The 20,888-nt window shown below is 50.7% G+C and overlaps 3 protein-coding genes across 4 annotated transcripts in view; 2 read left to right on the top strand and 1 right to left on the bottom strand.

The window, feature by feature from the left end:
• Window positions 1–10,009, top strand: part of RBBP5 (RB binding protein 5, histone lysine methyltransferase complex subunit) — a 38,007-nt gene extending 27,998 nt beyond the window's left edge. Inside the window, exons 11-14 of one of the 2 annotated variants that reach the window (XM_082703901.1) lie at window positions 399–468; window positions 860–1,089; window positions 2,125–2,316; window positions 7,900–10,009. In XM_082703901.1, the coding sequence (XP_082560027.1) occupies window positions 399–468; window positions 860–1,089; window positions 2,125–2,316; window positions 7,900–7,928 (521 nt within the window). In that variant the 3' untranslated portion in view covers window positions 7,929–10,009. The remainder of the gene's footprint in view (window positions 1–398; window positions 469–859; window positions 1,090–2,124; window positions 2,317–7,899) is intronic. The other variant, XM_082703902.1, reaches the window with a different exon arrangement.
• Window positions 10,010–10,427: 418 nt separating this feature from the next.
• On the top strand, window positions 10,428–13,868 carry TMEM81 (transmembrane protein 81). The gene has a single exon (XM_082703903.1). It carries the CDS (start codon window positions 11,479–11,481, stop codon window positions 12,325–12,327), a length of 849 nt encoding a protein of 282 aa, XP_082560029.1. The 5' UTR covers window positions 10,428–11,478; the 3' UTR covers window positions 12,328–13,868.
• A 2,606-nt stretch (window positions 13,869–16,474) lies between these two features.
• The window catches only part of CNTN2 (contactin 2), a 32,860-nt gene continuing 28,446 nt past the window's right edge, over window positions 16,475–20,888 (bottom strand). The window contains exon 23 of the mRNA XM_082703894.1: window positions 16,475–20,558. Within this exon, the coding sequence (XP_082560020.1) occupies window positions 20,449–20,558 (110 nt within the window). The 3' untranslated portion in view covers window positions 16,475–20,448. The remainder of the gene's footprint in view (window positions 20,559–20,888) is intronic.

The raw sequence follows: 20,888 nt of genomic DNA, 5'->3' as shown, positions 1-20,888 counted from the left end.
TGAATTTGACAGAGATCACAAGTAGGCAGAGAGGCAGGCAGAGTGAGAGGGGGGAAGCAGGCTCGCCGCTGAGCAGAGAACCTGATGTGGGGCTCGATCCCAGGACTCTGGGATCATGACCTGAGCCAAAAGCAGAGGCTTTAACCCACTGAGCCACCCAGGTGCCCCCCTGGTTAGGTTTCTGCTGACAGACTGTGTGTGGCTTTCTTGGTTATCGCCGTATCCCCAGTGCCCAGCATAGGGTGGCAGTTCGACACCCACTTGTTGAATGATGGAGTAAAACCAACTGTTGGCTTTCCTCCTTTGTTTTTCTTGAATTTTAGTTTACAGAAACCATTAAGCTGCAAGGAAGAAGCTATTTTCTTCCTTCTCACACCTGTGCCGTTTCTCTCCTGCAGGGGCTGACGCTGCCGAGGACGAGGAGGTCGATGTCACCAGTGTGGACCCGATTGCCGCCTTCTGTAGCAGGTGAGCCGCCTCTGCAGGCAAGGCCTCAGGGCGCTCCTCCCTCTCCCCCTCGGGCCCTGGTGTACGGCTCGCGCCTAGCCCGTCTGTCTGTCCTCCATTCGTTAGTTCCAAGTGAGAACTCCTTTGGTGTACGTGAAATCCCTTCCCTTTTCCCCTGAAAGAAAATCTGAAGAACTGAGATAATTCATTTATAATACCATTTATTTTTGCTACTGATTTTGTTATTCATGTTGTATGATTTTCTTTTACTCATCTTGGCTTTCTTAAAATTCTAGATCCATACCTGTTGCTTATGGTTAATCTAGGTGATTCTGCCCTAGAGGAAGGGTTCATGGTTTAAGCAACTGTTTCCTCTTTTTTCCAATCCCTTGCCTGATCCTGTTCCCAATAGTGATGAAGAGCTGGAAGATTCAAAGGCTCTATTATATTTACCCATTGCCCCTGAGGTAGAAGATCCAGAAGAAAATCCTTATGGCCCCCCACCGGATGCGGTCCAAACCTCCCTGATGGATGAAGGGGCTAGTTCAGAGAAGAAGAGGCAGTCTTCAGCAGACGGGTCCCAGCCACCGAAGAAGAAACCCAAAACAACCAATATAGAACTTCAAGGAGTACCTAATGATGGTAAGGGCTGCGTCTTCTCCCTGTGTTCCCTGGTAGACATCACTTCTTACTCTCCAGCACAGTCGTAATTTCTCATTGGAGTGATTTTAACCTCGAAGGAAATTTCCCTGGAGTTTTTTTTTTTTAAGTAACTCCTTACAACTTTGTAATGATTTCATCTGCTTTCACTTCTCCTTTAAAATGGAGACATTGTGCCTCCTGGTACTTGGTTAAATGACAGCATGACATTTTCTGACCTCTGGCTCAGAGTTTGTTTCATTACACCGTCTTTTCTTTTCTGTAGAGTGGTATTATTGGGTGGTAAAGTACTGGTCAGACCTGGATAATCTCTCCTTTCTTCCTCCCTGCCTTTACATTCTGTCTCCAGAAGCTTTTATTCTCACCTCTTGGGGTAGGTTGGGGTGTGTGTGTGTGTGTGTGTGTGTGTGTGTGTTTGCCACTGACCATCCTCCTCTGTCTCTTCACTGGCCACGGCCTGTTCATTACACAGCTCCTTGTTTCCCGGATGGCTGCTGGCGCACCTGCCGGTTTCAGGCGCTGCTGCGTGTATGTGTCACTGCTGAGTGTTACATCCACTCCGCAGGCTGTTTCACTGTCTCTGCTTTACAAAGGAGAAAATTTAGGCTGGGAGAGGTCAGGTGGCTTGCCTAAGGTCTTGGGAAGTGGAAGAGTCAGGACTGTCTCCCTGGTTGGCCTGGATTCGAGGCCCACCTCCCTTTCCGTTCTTGCCTGCCAGTGAGTGTGCGTGTTCCTGGTCTGGCTCAGTGTGACCCCTTGTCCCTGTGTCTCTCAGCTGCCTTTTTGGTTAAAGCTGCTGGGACAGGCCATGGAGTCCACGTGTGCCCTTTGGCCAAGTGACCATTTCTTATTCAGCAGCCACTCTTTCATGGTTTTGTGATTAGTTAAGTGTGCACTTCTCTCCGAGTTTCAAGGAGTCTGGGACAGGAGGGCGCCATCCTTCGCTCCCTGTGCTGGGTGGGGTGCTGGGATGGGCGGCGTGTGGATCCCTTCCCGTGCCTCTCTGTCCTTTTACAGAAGTCCATCCACTACTGGGTGTGAAGGGGGATGGCAAATCCAAGAAGAAGCAAGCAGGCCGGCCTAAAGGATCAAAAGGTAAAGAGAAAGATTCTCCATTTAAACCGAAACTCTACAAAGGGGACAGAGGTTTACCTCTGGAAGGATCAGCGAAGGGTAAAGTGCAGGCGGAGCTCAGCCAGCCGTTGGCAGGTAAGGACACACTGGGAGTGCTGTCTGGCTTGCTTCGCGGCCTTGCTTTGTACAGCCCCGACTCCGTTTAGCCGCAGCCTTTCCTTCCTTCCCTCCTTTTCCCGCTGGTAGACTTCGCAGAGTGTTAGGCTGACACCGAGGGTAGGCTAAACAGATTGGGCTTAATTCAGTGGCTCTTAATCTTGGGTCATCAGTAAGTTTCTGGGAGTCTGTATTCCTCTGTACTGCACACAGATACTGTATGAATATTTTTGTGGGGAAGACGCCCATTTTGTCTTTCTTTAAACTGGTCAAATCCCAGAGGTGGTGGCTCTTTCTCCGTCGCCTAGAAGCAGTAACAAAAACTTGTCAGTAGTACCATCATGTTAAGGAAGAAGGTGAAATGTTTTTCCAAATAGGAGATTATTACCAAAAAGACAGCAGTTAAAATAGCCATGTAGCTTCTTAACACCTGCGCCTTTGAAACTTTCAGAGATCTGTCACTTTTATATGATTGAGGGGGACGGAGAACAATTTTAATTTCCCATCAAATACTTGTGAATGTAGGCTAGATGGTCTCTTGTTTGGAAAATAGTAATCAAGTGGAGTCCATTTCTTTTCCGACATCGCCGGCCTTTGGAAAATGTTGTTCTGTGTACGAGCCCTGCTTTAGTGAAAACAGTGCTCTCGGTTTCCCGTGGCTAGCTCAGTAGACTCTGGGACAGGACTGATCAGCTACCAGCAGTTGTACTTTGGTTTTTTTCCTCTTGCTTTAAAATTTTCAGCTTCAGGGTGTGACCCCCCGGTGTGCTGATGGGACACATGACTAGAACAGGCGATAGTTCCTTGTTTGAGGTCCACCCGCAGTCAGTTAATCGTGTGAACATGAATTCCCTTCTGTCGGGAAGCTAAGCCGACTCAGTGACTCACTCTGAGTAATTCTATCTCACATGTGCTAGATGCAGACTTCAGGTGTTCACGGCCAGCACATGGCACAGAGCACCAGCATGTTTCAACACCAGTATTTACGGTGTTCCACTGATAACCAGTCCGCACCTCCACACTGAGTCCACTTAAGGCTCTCCGTATATTTTTAAATCTCTGGGAAGAGTTACATGGCTATTGCCAATAAAGATTGCAGGTCAGTAATAGATTAATGTCCAAAAAAAAAAAAAAAAAAGAAGAAGAAGAAGAAGATCCCTTTATAACCTTTTTTTGTACAAGCAGATGCCAGTACAGAAAAGTGTAGTTTAAATTGAAATAGATTCCTCTGGCTTAAAGAGAGCTGAAATGCTTCAGGGTGATTTAAAATGTGGCCACAGGGACGCCTGGTGGCTCAGTCAGTTAAGCATCCGACTCTTGATCTCAGCTCAGGTCTTGATCCAGGGTCGTAAGTTCAAGCCCTGCCTTGGGCTCCATGCTGGGCATGAGGCCCACTTAAAATAAAGATCAGTAAATAAATAAGATGTGACCAAACGTACTGAATTAATTGAAATATTGTAAGACATAGTCTCCTAGCTTCTTCAGAACCCGTGAGTAATTAATCATTTGCTTTTTGATAATATGGGTATGGCCTATAAACCATTTAAAAGTTTTTGGAAACTCACATTTTCCTTCCTTTAATACAGAGTTTTAGTATAGTGACTTTTAATTATAGTTGATGCAGTCAGTATCTTTGGCCTTCCCCAAGGGGTTTACCATGAATCGCTGTCAGATTTTAGAGCACAGAGTGTAAGAGCAGTGGTGTTTCCTAGCTGTACTTCAGAAATGTCTAAATGAGAGTCAGCATCAAATGGGGAGAAGTTTACTCAGCCATCTTTATTTCCTAAAATTCTCCTAATGCTGAATTAGTTCGCAGTGAAATTTTGAGTTGCATGTAATATAGACACTTCAATCTTAGAAGTCAGTGTTTTGAGCTTCCAGCAAGAGTGCTTGCCAGGATCTAGGGCCCATTAGAAGGGTATTCCTGCTCACTTTGCTGACAAGGTTAAATGAGGTACTGATCTCAGTAAAGGCTAGAAGCTGTATCTTGAAGAGCAGAGTGCTGTAAACTGGACTCTGACTTTGTGCGGTATTTTTATCGGGTGCTTGAGTTGGCCAGCTTTAGTGAGAGGCAGCTGTTTCAACTGCTTCACCCCTTAAAGCAACTAGAGGAGACTTCTAGGTTCCAGGCCAGGGGGATGGTACCCGCGTTTGATCACACACACACACACACACACACACATACACACACACACGAACAGCTGCCTAGAGGATGCAGACATCTCACCCGCTTCTCGAGACCCTGTGCGGGGCGCGCTTCCCCACATAAACCACTTCCTTCCTCCCATTTTTCTCCTTGCTTCTCTGGCCCTGTTCCTTGACCTTTTCCTGAATGGAAATTTCCAGAACTGCAGTGGCCAGATTAAACCAGAGAGTGCTGAGAGGCAGGATTTTTAAAAAAAAACCTTAGATCAGGGGCATCACGGTTTCTTCCCTCCGCAGGGCTGCGTCCAGTGTCAGGGACCGGCTGCAGCGTGGGCCGGAGCTTTGCGGAGGCTGCTTGTCCCACGTGGTGACTCTGGTGTCTCATAACTCCATCAGACCTGAGTTTCGGGACGATCTCCTATCTTTTGTGTGGGATTCTCAGGGCAAAAGTGGGACCTCACCCGGTGCTGTGGTCGGCCTAGAGGGTCCAGAGCAGGCAAAGGCTGGCTGGCCCAGGCTGTTGATTTTCACTTGGTTCTCCTGCCATGGTTCCCTGCAAAGTCCACTGAGGTTTAACAACAACAACAACAACAACAAAAAACCTCTTTGGCGGTTGAGTTTTATATTCACTTCAGAGATTTCCCATAAAAAGCGGTCTGCGGTCATTGTAGGTTTTCCGGGAGAGGGAAAGACACGAAACTTGATCCAGAGTGCCTGAGGTCCAAGCGTCTTCAAAAATCAATTCTGTCTGAAGGTTGTGTCTGCACATTCAAGGCTCAGCGGATCTCGCCTCTACCTCCGCCTCTGCCCCCGTGCCCTACTTTTCCACTAGAGCTAAATCATTTGCAAGGGATTATAGGCACGGGCTATGCCGTTGGTCAGCTTAGATCAGTGGCAGCGATTCGTCAAAATCTGCAGTTGACCGGTGTCGGAAGGAGCTCTGGGGTAAGCCCCCCGGGCCCTGACAGAGCGGGCACCGTCTGTCACAAAGTGCTGCAGGAGCTTACGTGGGAAGACTGGGAGAGACACAGACCTCTGCAGAGATAATCTGGCCTTCTGGAACCTGGGCTACAGAAAATTCTTCCCTGTCAAATAGCTCATCCGTGTTAGCTGCCTTCAGGGGACCCACGTGCACAAAGACACACGGATGATGCATGAGGACCCCTCAGCGAAGCTTGCCTAGTGCGGGCAGCCCTGAGCTTGGGACCCTTCGGGGAGGCCAGACCAACGTCGTCAGCACCATCTCTGTGATTCCCCTAAGTTTCCTTACTAGATTCTCTCTGGAAGACAGTCCTCAGAACAGAAACTTGACATTGAGCAGAACCACCAGGGCATATGCTGCCCTATGAGGGCTCAAGCATTGCCTGAGAACTAGGGCTTCTTGGCGGTAAATGTCACCAGCAGCGAGTGTGACAGAGTTGTGGCCCATCACATACAAGGTCTAAAGGCCTCTTGGAAAGGCGGGCATGAAGTCACAGGTGTCTACCTGTGTCTGTTGGGGGTGGCAAAGGCCAGAGCGAGCAGAGACATTGCGTCTGGGGGCACATGGACACCATGTGGGTTTCTGTACGTGTGGCCGTGCTACTGCCCTCCTGGTGCCGGCCGCCACCTCAGTCCTCAGCCACCTCCTCAGTCTGATCATGTTGAGTGCTGGGCAGGGAGTGAGGGTTTTTCCCCACCTCTTCCTGCTCTTTTTTTTTTAAACGTCTGTCTTTGAAAGACTAATTTATGAACTGCTGAAATCAGATAGCTCATAGGTATTCTTTCTCATTCTTTGTGATCTTACTGGTGGACTAAGGAAATATTTGGTAATTTTTGAGAGTTCATACTCAGCATTTTCTTAGGCCACCTTGGCTTTGGCGGCCCTCGGGAGGTACCAGTAACAGCCGCTCATAATGAGCCCAGTTTTTCTTAATTTTATGTAACTGGAGATTTTCTTTATGTTGCCTCAAAATACTATGGGTCCTTGGGGCAAAATTTTAAACAGCCTGGAGCTCTTTTGTGTTGCTGTATTTTACCTACTCATAGTATTACTGCTTGCTGTGGTTTTGGCTTGTTGCCTAATGCCTCAACAGGCCTCTTTTTTTTTGGTCCACATGAATGAGGATGTTACAGAAACATTAACTGACCTCAGATGATCAGTATAACGTACCTCATTAGTCATTTTGAATGCTCTTTATTAATACTATTGATTTGTGATCAAACCAGCTTTTCCTGTTGTGATTTAGTCTTAAAACATTAATGGTGTATTCATTTTTAAACAGCTAAAAGAAGATTGGTCAGGGTACCTCTGGGCACAGTCAATCAAACTAGCCTTAATGCAGTCAAGGCACGGTGTCCTGTCCTGCGCAGTAGATGCCCCCGCCGCAAGGATTCTTTTAAATAATCAATTCAAGAAGTTGTTATGTTTTATGTTGAGAGATCTGAAAAAGAAGTGCTGAAGAAACTTTTTCTCTAACTGAACTGTATAAAGTTTAAATTTGATTTTTAACAATGTAGCATCTAGAAGAGTTTGTGTCTCCTAATTTCTCATCTGTCCTCAGACAAATGGGAATATATTTTTATTACCAGTTTCATCTGTGCTTGAACTTTTACTTCAAAAGTTGGGTTAAAAGCAAAGTTTACAAATGGGTATTTTTCTTTTATAACTTGGACAGTTATTTTTTGCTCATTTTATAATTACCAAGTGGCATGTTCCCACCCCACCCCACCCCACCCCACCCCCCAATTCTCGATGGCATCTGGGAGGATTTTCTTCACCTTGTTCTCTTCTTACACTTCCTAGTTAATATTTCACAGCAGCCCATTTAAGGATGTCCCCTCAGAGGTTGAACAGCTTCTATGGAATAATCAGGGAAGTGTTCATTGGATTTTACTATTGAGGATTTTATTTATTGATCAGACGTTGGCGCATAGAAATGCCGGCAGTAGGTTTCGTTAACATTTCACCATATTGGGATTCTAAGGTGAGGAGAATGTCAGCGAAGGCACAGGGGTGCTTGGAAAAGGGCCTGTTGCACATTATTATTTAGTGACTGATGAAGCGAATATAGGAAAGATGAAGAGACGTGGCACCCTAGAATTTCCTTTCCTCTCCTTGTTGCACTCCTTGGATCGTAAAGCATTTATCGGCACGTTGGAGCATGGTTAGCAGTTTAGAAAACATGTGGAATTCTCCCCCCCCCCCCCTTGGGGCAGTCCCGAGGAAAGTGCTAGAATGGGGGTTTGGGATATGGATTATTTGTTGCTTCAGTAAAGAGTAAATGAGAGTTGAGCTGGTTTTAACGTAAAGGGGGGGAGTTCTTAGCCCACGTGTGCTTGTCGGGCATCACCCAGCATCCGTCAGTGCTTCTGCTCTTGCCCGCTGTGGGCCCCAGGTGATGCTAAAAGACGTCTTTTTGTGTCTCCTCTCTTTAGCAGGGGGAGCGATCTCAGAACTGTTATGAAGACGCTTGAAGTGCTTCGTTCTTCCCCACTTTGCCATCATGTGGCCTCTGGACACTGTGGTCAGTCATTTGAGATTGACTTTAATTTAAAACAAAGGCCTCTGCCTCCAACCCAGGAGGTGCAAGGAGGGAATCGTATATTTGAATGAAGAAGTGAATTATGGAAGAAGAGGACGCGGCCCTCCCCTTCAAGCATAAGTCCACATAGGCTCTCAGGAATGAGGATTTGTGAAGACGGCACCAGGAGTTTGGACTCATTCACACTTCAATGCTTAGTTATGTTGCTGGAGAAGAGAGACCAGTTTTGCTCCTCTAACTCTTGTGCCCAGGATCATTCTGACCTGACATTTCCTATCCTATTTGCCTTCCATCCTCCGTGCATGTCCTCAAATGACTAATTCTCGTCTGAAGTTTTGCTGCCGGTATCCTAGAGAAACTTCTGTTGCATATTCTGTCTTCCATTTTTTAACTTAACTCTCTCACCAGATACCCTCCTGTATTTCCCTGCTGTGTATGGAGGCTGGGCAGAAAGGAAAGTGCTTGAAAGCTTTCAGGTTTTTGGAAAGGGAAGAAAGATGAGGAAAAACCCCCTCTTCTTAACATACCCCATTTTGCTCAAGAAGTTGGGCTGTGAGAGGGTTGAGGTTTTTCTCTGTTTTCCTTTCCTGGCGTGTTTTGCTCCGGTAGTAGTTCATTCTCAGTAATCATGGTTTCCGAAGAGCGCTGGTTTCGTCCATCTGCAGCAAGGAATCATCAGTAGTTCATGTGGCTTCACCTGTGCTGGCGTCCAGAGAGGGAGACAACTTGAGGTGTCTCTCCACAAGCTGCTTTTTTATTGGGGTGGGGGAAATCTCCACAAGGATGGAAGTCAAACCATCCAGAATCAAAGCAGCAGCAACACAGTTCAAATCAAAGATCAAGGAAAAATTGTTTTTTATCATTGCGTGTGGATCTCTGTCCCTTCCTTTCAGTCGGGACAGTGTGTCCCCTTGTGTTCCCGCTCCTTCTCCGTATGACATGTTTTCAGTCTCTTCCTTTCTGTGAAAGGTCACTTAGCTTTTTAAAATTTTTTTTTTTTACTTTCTGCTTCTTGCTTTTGCTGTTCTTTATATACAAGGTAGTAGGTTGGGTGGACGAGTACAGGAGGTGTTAGAAATTTCTCGGAGAACCCAGATCCCAGGTGTGCAGGGGGTTCTCTGCAGAGAGCTCGGAGCTGCCCGGAGGTGCCGGACCCAGTGGTCGTCGTGGCTCTGGTCGTGGCTGTGGTCGTAGCGTCCTCTGAGGAGCGTCTCCGTGCTCTGCTCTGTGTGAGTCCTCCAGCAGCCAGTGCCCCTGTGGGCCGCCCCGCGAGGGGATTACTTTTTGGATTTTAGGATAGCAATCAAAGTAGACTTACATCAGGAAGAGCCTCTTTCTGCTGCTCCATCTTTTAGAACCAGAATATCCAGTAGTTGAAGTAAGAGCTCCCTGCTAGTCGGTTTCAAAATGCCTGTGTTTTTAGCCACCACCGCTTTTTTCCTCCCATGCTCTTTCTGTGAATTTCATTTCTTCACATCAGACCAGTGGTTGAGATCGGCAGGTGGCTCACTGGACATGTTTTTTGTTTTGCAAACATTGTTTCCATTCCTTTTCTCTGTGTCTGTGCACCGTGAGCTCCATCTTGCACAAACTCTTTGATACAGAGGGTCTCTGCCTAGCTTCCGTGGGCAGGGTAGCTTGGTGTCCTCCGCTTGTGCCTGCGTTGGGAGGTTTCTGCTACATCTGCCTCCTAAACTGGCTACTGAGAAAATGGGCTTCAGCCCTGTCGGATGATCTCTGGCAGCAATTCCTAATAATTATTTATGCTTTCAGAATTTTTTTTCGGCTCCTGAAACTTTCTCTCTAGTTTGATTTTTCTCCGTCTGTACAATATGTGCATATTCTCTTCTCTTTTGTTATTCCTTCCCTCCGACCCCACCCCCCCCACCCCGCCATTTCGTTTTTTAATGTTCCATAGTTTTGTACAAGAGGAGACTTAGCCTTGGGTTACTTCTTGCTGAAGCTTTAATGCTTTGTAAATAAAATCGAATGTTTATTAAGAACAGGTGTGGATGTTGGTTTGTGGACGCTGCTTCTGAGACTCAGTAGCCCCTTTGAGTTGTAGGACAGGAAATCCCGTTTACTGTGCTGATGTTAGATCTTTCTGTGCAGAGATGCAGACCCAGGAGGGATAGGGGGTGCTTGGGGAGTGTAGAGTTCTGCCTCTGGACAAGACTATAAATAAGTGATTCAAGCAAAGAGTTGGTGTTAAATCACAAAGATCATCTAGGAATGCTCTCTCTCAGTTCTTTAACTCCATTGGTGTGTGTAAGTACACAGTAGAGGCCACGAAGCTGGGGGAAACACATGCGAGGGCATGCCTCCCTTCCAAGGCCCTTCCTTAAAGTGTAAGTATTCTTTATTTGACTTTTTTCCCCCTAGATTAAATTACTTTCAAACTCATAAAGTCTATTTAAGTCTTTGGTTTTAATCATTGTCACATCTGAGTGTCTACCACTCAGTTTTGGTTTGGTTTGCTCTGAGCCTAATAATCATCTTTGAGGTCATAGCTGTTTCATAGCAACCTTGACCCAAGTGAGTGATGTGCTCCTGTGTTCTGTGGAGGTAAGGGAGTAGGCCACGAGGTGGGCAGGGTTATGTATCCCTTCCCCCCAAAAATACCTTCAGTGCCCTTGTGAAGGAAGAGTGTCTAGAATGGGAGAGGGCTGTATTCGGGATTGCCCGTCTTGCCCATAAACATTCGGATTCTGAAAGGGCAGCTTGGTCCTTGTTTCCGTGAATTTTCATTTCTATTTAAAGTTCCTTACCCATGAACAGAGTTTCACACTTTACCAAGTGTTTTCATGTACAGTTTATCATTTATTGCCCAAAGTGACCCCCCTGAAGTAGCCCAGGCGGTCTTAATTTACAAAGGAGAAAATAGAAATTCGGGAAGGATCACTCGCTTGCTTGCCTCCCAGTCCAGAGTTCTTAATCCCTTTTTACAGAAGGTTTAGGAGCCTTTAAAGTCAATAATAACTTAATGTAAGGTCATCCTCTTTTATTTATTTTTTTAGACCTGGTATTTGATTTCTGGGTCAGATTTAATTAGGGTTTTGAAGCTCTTTAATTTGGATCCCATGTTCGGAGAGGAGGGGTGGGGTGAGGAGGAGTAGCTTCGCGATGCATTCGAGGTAATTTGGACCTTCACTTCAGAAGCTGAAGTCTCTTCATCTTTGTCTTCCCAAGAGGGTGGGTTTAAGTCATGTAAGGGCGTGGACAGAATGAAGACTGGAGAGGTGGGCACCGGCGAGCAAGAGCTGGTAAAGCAGCAACGTGGTGACTTTTTCCTCTGCCTTGTGGCCTCGCCTGTTCATAAGGACTGGACCCGTGTCGATCGAGTCGCAGCGTGTCCTTGACCACAGGTGCAGCCCATCTTTTGATGTTGAGGGAGATCCTGCGTCAAAGGAACGGAGTGAGGATGTAGAGGATTCACCGGGGACAGCTCGGGTGCCGGTGACGGTGGGGAGACATGAGGACCTCGGCCGCTGGTTTCCTCCTTGGGAGCCTGGTGTTGGCCTTTGGTCGGCCTTTGGTGGTGACTTCACCGAAAACACTGGCCATCCCAAAGCAACTTCAGCAAGCCGTGGGGCGGGTTCTTGTCAGTACCACCACCTGCACAGTCACCTGTGGCCTTGGCTATAAGGAAGAGACGGTCTGCGAGGTGGGCCCTGATGGCGCGAGAAGGAAGTGTGTGTCTCGGCGTGTGGAGTGTTTGATGAACTGGATCTGTGGGATGCTGCACTTCACCACCCGCAGAGGGAAGGCGTTCGAGCTCAGCTGCCTGAGTTCAGACATCCTGCAGGTGGGGAAGGAGGCTTTCCGGTTCACCTGGAGGCTGGCTCGCGGCATCATCTCAACTGACGATGAAATCTTCAGACCCTTCCGGGCCAACTCGCACTTGCTGAAGTTTGAGTCTATTCAGGAGTATGACTCTGGGACATACCGGTGCGATGTGCAGCTGTTAAGGAACTTGAAATTTGTCAAGAGGCTCTATTTCGGGCTGCGGGTCCTTCCCCCTCACTTGGTGAACCTGGATTTCCATCAGTCCCTTACTGAGAATCAGAAGTTAGTCGATCAGGGCCTGGAAGTGAATCTGGACAACAGTTCTAAGCCTCAGCACCCACTGTGGGAAGAGAAGGTGGCCATAGCCTTGGGAATAGGAATCGCCAGTGGAATGGTAGGTGGCGTGTTGCTGGTCATTGCCCTGGGCAGCGGGCTGAGGCTGATGCATGGCAGTGACGGCCTCGAGTCCTTCAAAGCCTTCCTCTGGAAAGGCTGGCTGTCCAAGAACCCGGACCAGTTTAGGAAGCCAGGCTAGCTTTTTAAAGGAATATCTGGCGGTCTGATTGTGGCCTGGCTAGGAGGGAGGGCTTCCACTGCCCCAAGAGTGGGGCACATGGAGAGGGGCAACGTCATGGGAGTGCGCTGGGCAACATTCCAGATGGATCTCTTCCTGATCTTCCTGCCACTGGGCCCCCAAGAAGCCTAACCCTAGGCCCCGCCGCTGCTCCTGAGGAGAGTTCTGGCTTCCAAGCTTGCATTCACTATCTCTCACAACTTGACGCCTCTCCGCCTCCGACCCTTCTTCTGAGCTGTGTAATCTTGTAGAAGGACATGTAAACAGCTTTCCTAGTGGAAACCTTCTTCTCCTCTTCAATAAAAATCATTCATAGTAGCTGCCTGCAGACCTAACCACCTCTGTTCTTTAGTTAAAAATCTCTTCCAACTGTGTGAGTGGCCCCCTGATCAGTCCGGCTTTCCTTTTCCTCCGACTTCTCAGAACAGACATGGCCCACATTGCTTTGGAGAAGGACGTATGTCCTCGTGTGGCAGAGCCAAGGCATCTGACCTGGGTATGTTAACGGTCACTAAATGTTTCAAGTTGCCCCTTCTGTACTCCCTGGGCAAACGTCTGTGTTCAGCGTTAAGCCGATCCCTGGTGGAGCACTGGATTCTCCGTGCGGTAGCTTTCCCCCGACGGTTCCTGGACTTGCTCCCTCCTCTCCTCGCTCTTCCAGTGCCCACAAGTGTGTGTTCCTAGAGAAGTCAAGTGTGTTGGTTTCTTAGAGCCGCCAAGGCCACCAAAGGAAGGACTAAGACCTTCCTGCCTCCATAGGAAATCAATCCCGAGACCCACAGAGGCCATTCAGACTGTGTGAGATAATCGGCTTGTGGGGTTGTCGGGGCAAAGGCTCTTGGCCACCAGCTGAGCTAATTCTGAGAGAATTGGAGCATTTCTTCCCCCTCACTTTCCTCCAGCTGCACACGTGTCAGTGGACGAGAGGACTTGGACTAGCGGTTGTCTTCTCTAGCTGTGTGTCTGAGTCAACCCGGATGAGCTTTTGAAGAATGAGATGCCTGAACCCCAATTCCAAGGATGCTAATAGGATCACTTTGAATTGTGGCTGATGGCTGTGTGTTGGTCTACCGTTAAATAGAATTTCAAGGGTGCGTGACTGGCTCAGTTGGCAGAACTTGCGACTCTTGATCTCAGGATTATGAGTTCGGTCCCCCATGTTGGGCGTAGAGCTTAATTTTTAAAAAAGTTAAAATAGGGGCTCCTGGGTGCCTCAGTGGGTTAAAGCCTCTGCCTTTGGCTCAGGTCATGATCTCAGGGTCCTGGGATGGAGTCCTGTATCCGGCTCTCTGCTCAGCAGGGAGCCTGCTTCCCTCTCTCTCTCTGCCTGCCACTCTGCCTTCTTGTGACCTCTGTCTGTCAAATAAATAAATCTTAAAAAAAAAAAAAAGTTAAATTAATTTCAACCCCATAGAGAAATGGAAAGAAAAATTTGATGACGACCCATAGATTCTCTACTTAAACTCACCAATTGTGAATGTTTTTCTACGTTTATCTGACTTTAGTGAACCACTTGTGAGTTAGTCCCGGACTTTGTGAGCCTTTACTCCGAAATCATATATGCGTCTGCTAACAAAGACGTTCTCCTGTGGGACTACCGTGTCTCCATCCCACCTGAGAAAATTAACAGGCCCCTAATCTTAGTTATGGTTGATACCTCATCTTCCTGGCTTCTGAAATCTTAGTGCCTGTTCATTGTTGATCCAGGATCAAGGGAAGCTTCACAGACCACGTTTGGTGGTTTCTCTTGAGTCTTATTTTACAAGAGACCACCTGCATTTTGTTGTTGTTCCTGACATTGATTTTATTGAAGAATCAAGCTGGTTGTCTTGGGTAGAGACCCACGAGCCAGGTTTGTCATGGTCACATGAGTAGGTTCCCGAGGAACAGATCTTCCAGAGCTTGACCACAGCCCCCCACAGACGGTGTGTGCTCCCTGCATAGCCTCAGGCACCTGGCGTTGGGCTGGCTCGCTCCTGATAAGTGTGATGATTTAGTTAAGGTGCCGACTGCTAGGTCTCTGCAAAGGTGTATATTTTTTCCTCTGTAATTAGTCATTTGTTGGGGGGGTACTTTGTGACATTCCTAATAATCACTAATGCCTTAGGATCCATTCATGATCTTGTGTATTGCCTGCCGGGGGGGCTGTAGAATGGCGATGCTAATGTGCCCTGCTCTGGTCATTAGCCTGCGTCTTTTCTATAAAAGAGCTGCCCTTGTTATTTGTGTGATCTCCATGGATTATCTTTTTCAGCAAATCATGTATAATCCATGCCTGTTGTCCTACATTTGATGCTGAAATCGTCTCCAGTTTGGGCTGGTGAGAGCCCTTCAAGCTAGCTCTTGTCCTTCCTCTGTGGCCCCGCTTGACCTGGATCATGTCCTTGCTTTCTAGAACAAGACATCTCACATCCACATTGGGACTTTGTTTTCTCCAAACCCAAACCTGCAGTTTCTCCAAGGGCTTCTGAGTTCCCTTTTTAGTGTGGGGAGTAGCGTTTGGGAGGCAAGGTCTGGGTGCTGAGTGTGCTCACCGCCGCCAGGGAGTCATACTGTTAGGCCCTTTCAGTGTCCCAGATCCACATAAATCTGCTCCAAGTGTCTCTGTGTTTCAGAAGTTCTGTAGGTAATTCTGCTAGAGAGTGGAGGTGGAGGACCACTGGCCTCGGCCCATGCGTAGTTTACAATTAACGACTAATCTTATTTTGGAAAGATCTTAGATTTTCCACACATTCTTTCCCCCATTCCCCCAACTCAGAGGGGCTGGGTTTCAGCAGACCCGGATTCTGGACCCGGTTCTGTTGTCGACCGCGTAGTGGAGCAGGCAAGCGGACTCCCGTGAGTGGGAGGGTCCGATGGGAGCAGTGCTGTGCCTGGAAGGGTGCTGCATGCTGTGAGGGACCGGACAGGAGGGGGCAGAGGTCACCAAGGACCTCAGTGCAGCACGGGGCGCTTTGCTCAAGCACGCGGGAGAGAGCTTGCTAGTCTTGATGATAAAACAGTATCTTTGATCTAATGAACTCAGTGCAGTGTGGCTGGGGAGGCACTCCGTGCATTTTCCAGCTGAAGGGAGGCACTGTGGCACTCAGTGCATTTTCCAGCTGAAGAGTCAGACCCACGAGGAGCCACGGAGCTGGTCTGATACGTGGGGCAAGCCGGCAGGGACGCATGGGATGGGAGACTGTGCAGCTCTGGGCTCACAGCCCTCTGTGCTGGGGGCTCATAAATTTTGACTCTCGGAATGTGAAGGGATTGAACAGAAAAGGGGGGAAATAAAAACCAAACCCTCCGATGTGTCAGTAAAGACAAGAACTCCGTTCAGTTCATTGAATTCTGGGTCTGCCTCTGGAGGGAGGGTCAAGGACATGCTGAGTAAAATTTGGGTTCTAGACTGGCCAGTGCTCCCAAGGGGGAAGGAATTAGCCTATTGTCCGGCTACCCGAGCCGCCCCCCACCCTGGGGGGGATCCCCGTGGGCCTGGGCCGCTGCTGCTGAGCACTGAGGGCAGGGGCTCTGCTCGCCTTCATCACCGTCTTCCCGGACACGGAGCCCTGCCCGCTCTGCACCGAAGAACTCAAACACTCACAGGGCTGTCTGTGTGCATGTGTGTCGCTGTGCACGTATGTCCGCGACGAGTGTTTGTTGAATGCAGGAGAGGTCGCTGCAGCTGTCAAATGGGAGTAGGAATCCCCATCCTCTTTGCTGCTGAGAGCGGAGACGAGAGGCACCTTCTTGCTAGGTGGGGGTCAGTCACTGTGTGCCCGCGGGAGGAGGGCTTCCCTTTGGTACCATTGAGTCACTGCTGTCAGATGTCTTAACAACCAGGGAAGCCTGAAGAGGTGCCGTCCACGAACACCGTTTACGCCCGGTGGCAGGTGAAGGCAGCATGGGCTGGTACAGGCCTGCTTCTGGCCTGCGCGGCCCGCTTTACTCTCCCACGGCCTCATGCTTCCCCCTCCCAGGCCGGCACGACGCAGCAGGGGACAGTGGCTGGGACTTCCCTGGAGCTGACCGTGTGAAGGGGGCGGGCATCGGCCACAGCCTGGGTTAGAGAACAGGACAGGCCGTGGGCTCTAGCCGGACGATAAAGACCCACACGCGGCAGGAGCCAGCTGCCCCAGCACGCTGAGAAATCATCTTTATTTAAGCACTGCCGCTACCAGAGCCAATAAATAACTACCGTCACAACAAGTACAAGAGAGGCGAACAACAGGCTGGCCAAAGTGGTTCCCGTCCAACAAAGACGGGGTCCGGTCAGGAGGGTCTGATGGAGCCCTAGCCCTCGCCCAGCCGTGAGCCTAATTCTGCAGACCCTGGATGGGGTTGGGTAAGTTGGGAGTCTGGGGGCCGAGCCAGGGTGTACCCCATCGAAGGGCGCTAGGCTCCCTGGGGCTCGGGGCAGTTCTCTGGCTTATCTTTCCTCCCTGCTCCAGTTTCCCTTTACGATCCTGCCTTCTCAAAGCCTACGGCCCTATATACAGTTACCGGACACCTCTTTCCATGGAGCTTCTAGAAGTGCCGTACAATTGCCCACCTAATCCCTCACACCCCTCCAGGAGCCTCTCCAGCAACCTCTTGCATCCCACGACAACACCCAGCTTACGTCTGACCTTGGGAAACAGGGCACCACACCCGGGCCTCGGAACCAGGTTTGAGGCTAATGCTCGTCTGGCAGCGCTAGCCCGCCCCTCCAGCCCGGGAGAGAGGAGTCCTCTAGGTGGGGAGGAGATAAGGCAGTGAAACATCCTTAGCCCGCTGGGATTCTTGCCTCGAGGAGCCTCCGTGGCCCCTGGGGCTGCTGAGAACGTCTCCTCACTTCGTGACGGTGACTGGGGTCATTACCCCTCTGGGACGGGGCCGAAGCAGGACGCAGCGCCAAGACTCTTCCTGAGCTGACCTCAGAATCGTGGTCCTGGAAGGACGCTCAAGGGCATCCGCTCACCCTCCAGACTTCAGCGGGCCCAGACCCCAGATCGACAGCCGTCAGAATTCCCCAGCGTTTCCCTAGGAAAGGAAGCAGCCTCTCCATCCCTCATCCCGGGCTCTCGTTATAGCCGCTCTTCCTGATGTCTGACCTCAGGTTCTCCTGTTATTTCTATCAAAACAAAAAGAGCCCCTCCTCATGGCCTTTTCTGTTTCCTGGCCCATCTCTGTCATTTGGCGGCCTGAACGGGAGTGGATAACCTGACCTTGCTGGCCCCCAAGCCCCTAGCAGGAGAGAGCTCCTGTCCCTTTGAGGGCGAGGTTTACATCGAGACTGTTAGAGCAACGAGGACCAAGTAGCCAAGACCAGGGGGCAGAGGGCCCTGTAGGCTGAGCCTGAACGCATGCAGAACAGAGAGACTGTCCCCCACGGCCCTGAGGCGTCTGCAGGCTGTCTCTGTCCCTAGTCCTCAAGGCACTTACTGGCCACTAAGCTGTGCAGTGCAGTACTTGTCTGTGGCTCTTCCTGTTGTCGCCTCCTCCCAGGCTTGGTCAGTGGGAGAGGAGAGATCCAGAATCAAGTACTGACCACAGCAGGCGCAAGACTCAGCCCGAGCGAGCAGAGAAGGTGGAAATCAGAGCCCCCCCGCCCCCGGGCAGGCAGGGGCTCTTCTGTATAAAGCCACCTCAGCCAAGGACTGTTCTGTTTTATATACTTGCATGGCCTCCAGTCACCCTCTGTCTCACTGGACCTGCATCCGTCCCCAGCCTGACACCTGAGGTTGCCGGCACACGAGTTTCGGCGCAGCTCTCATACCCCTGGCAAGTTCTGGGCTGAGTTTTCTAGTTAAAAGCCCTTGCTAGGTTTTCCAGACAGTCTGCTCTCCTCTCCTTTGCCAAGGGGCCTCATTAGAACGAAGGTTCTCACTTGCGAGTGTCTTTTGCCTCAAGCAAGCTCAGGAACATCAGCGTCCCGCTCCCGGTGAAGCCCCGTGCTGGCTCAGCCTTTCCGCCGCAGCAGCTACACATCCTGTCCCCCTGCTTCCCCTGCCACAGCCCCAGGCAGTGAGGAAAGCCTCAGCTAAGCCTCGGAGGAAGGCTGATTTTTACCCTCGGCATCCCCTTTCTGATGGAACTGGGGGCCAGGAAGGGGTCTCTGCATTCAGAGTGCGGTCACTTAGCTGAGCCCCCAGCACCTCGCGGGGAGAGGGGGCAGAAGGACAGGAGCAGGTGCGGAGGGTTTGGTCAGCGGCTCAGGGGCTCCAGGCCCGGGGCCAGGGGCGGGATGGTGGGTGCAGCGGTAGCCCGGACAAGGGGTGTGAGCTAACGTTTTTAAAAAATCGTAGCGGGTAAACATCAACAGAAACCTGCCCAGGAAAATAGAGCAGGACTTAAAAGTTAAAAACCCATAACAAAATAGAGCTCTAACTGTAAACTACAGAAGCCAGGCTCTGGGGTCCTCCACGGGTCTGTCCCTTATGAGATGCCTGTCCCGCTGCTCCCGGATGTGAAGGGCTACCTGTTAGAGCGTGGGCTTTTGGAGGTTTCCTGGTTGTGCCATCACTGCTGCCTGGATTTGGGGAATCCCTGTCCTTGCTTTGGCCCCTTTACTTGGAGCAAGGGTAAGGCAGCACTGCATGACCAGGGCCTGGCAGGAGCTTGGCCTAGAAGGTGAAGGATCATTGCCTCCTGGTGAAGGACCCAGCCATGCCAGTCACCCCACGATCACCCACCTGGACCTCCTCATAGCTCCCTGCCTTTCTTAAGACCTTCTTAACCAGGCCGTAGCCATTCAGAGCTGCCCCCTTCCTCTGGACAGACAGCTCGGAATAGGAAGGTAGGACAGGCTGTGTGACCTTGGGAGGTCCCTGACCCTTCCGTTTCCTCGTCTGTAAAGTGAGGGGCTGGGGCAGGTCTAGCTCGAAAGCCCCCTCCAGCTCTGATGTCCCGTGATTGGGAATGGACCCAGAGCGCGTGATTTATTAATGCCTTTTTCTCCTGGGGAAATGCAAAAGAGCAGTCGGAGGCAGCTGGGGGTCAGGTCTGGCCAGGTGGCCCAGGGCATCCCTGGGAGCAGGCAGGGCCGTAGGTATCCTTTGCCCTTCTCAGAAGACTCCCGAGTGCAGAACGCATAGAACAGATGCCACCTTCCTGTCCCAGGCTTGCGGGAGTCGGTGCTGGAGAGTGGCGGCCCGAGGCCTGCAGGCTGAGCAGGAGGAAGAGGGTGGGCGCGTGAGCCCTGTCTCCCGGCTCCTGCCCACACCCTGGAGGGGCCGTGCAGGATGGGTCTTGGTGGAGTGGGGGACCTCCCCAAGATAAGCCCTTTAGTCACTCGGCCACCAGTGGTGGCTTCTGTCACTCTGGGGGTGACAGGATCAGGTTGGCAGTGTTGGCTAAGACAGCAGCGTCACCCGCCTTGGGGCTGTGCCTCAGGCCAAGTCTGGTGCCCCTTTCTACCCAGTGTCCCAGCTTCTCAACCCCTTTGAGCTCCCACCCTCGGCAGTCTGGAGGACCCTTCCCCAGAGCTGCAGGGACTCAGGCTCCTGGCCTTGGACTTTGGGGCACTGGTTTTCAGCCACCTGGGTACGTGGCAGGGGCCCCTAAGGGCATCGAAGACAACAATTTCAGGGTCCAGCTGTACAGCCCCTTGGGAAAGTAGGGGAGTTCTTGGTCCTGGGTCTGGCTCTATCCTTATACTGAGGGACATTGGTGTTTATGCTCTGTCCTACTGTGGCCCATTGGTGTCTTCCCACTGGGCCAGGCACTCTGCTCAGGCGGCGGAGTCCATCTGCGGGACAGGAGCGCCATCTTCCCCAATGTGCCGATACGTGGTTTCAAATCCCCTTCTTCCCATGGGCCTGTTCCTTCTGTCCAGGCGCCCCAGAGGGCCCAGGCGTAGGGTTCAGTATCATCATGGAAGTTACTGCCTGGCGTCTTTTGATTTAAAGAAAAAAAATCCTTGCACAGGTTCTATCCTGCGGCAGAATATGAAATATCCTACCTCCTACAAAAAAGGGCACTGTTTAAAGTAGGTACTGAAAGCCAGCCATTCTCAGGCACAGTGTTGGGCCACCTTGGCATCAGGCAGGGCCAGGGCCAGCTGGCTGTGTCTGTCAGAGGCGGGGGTCCGGCTGTGGCGGAGAGGGAAGGGTGCCAAGATCAGAGCTCCAGGTAGCCTACGAGGACCAGCATCGCCATCGACGGGGCAAGGATGGAGCCGGGGTGTGGGGTCGGGCTGATTGCAGAGTTCTCCACCATCATGCTTGTGCCTGAAACCAGCAGGTGGAAAAGTGGGGCTGTGTCCGCTGGGCTTGGGGCCAGCCTGTCCCTGCCCCACCCCCAGGACAGGATCCACAGGATTTTGTAAGACCTTTGCTTCTGTGGTCTAAAGACTGGCTCTGTACCCGGTGAAGGGCGTTCGCTCCTCCCTGGCCCTCAGGGACGTGGGGGCGGGGGGGATGGCAGGGGGTGGCACAGTGCTGGGACTCGGTTACACTCGGTTCCTGCCCACCTTCCCCTGTGCCCTGGGGGGTCTGGCTGAGTTGGGGTTGGTTTGTGTGGGAATGGTTCCTTCATCAGGCATCTGCATGGACCCCGAT

This window comes from Mustela nivalis (assembly GCF_964662115.1).
Source record: "Mustela nivalis genome assembly, chromosome: 16".
In the NCBI taxonomy this organism is placed as follows: domain Eukaryota; kingdom Metazoa; phylum Chordata; class Mammalia; order Carnivora; family Mustelidae; genus Mustela; species Mustela nivalis.
Note: the sequence above shows the minus strand (reverse complement) of the source record. Positions and strands in the feature narration are given on the sequence as shown.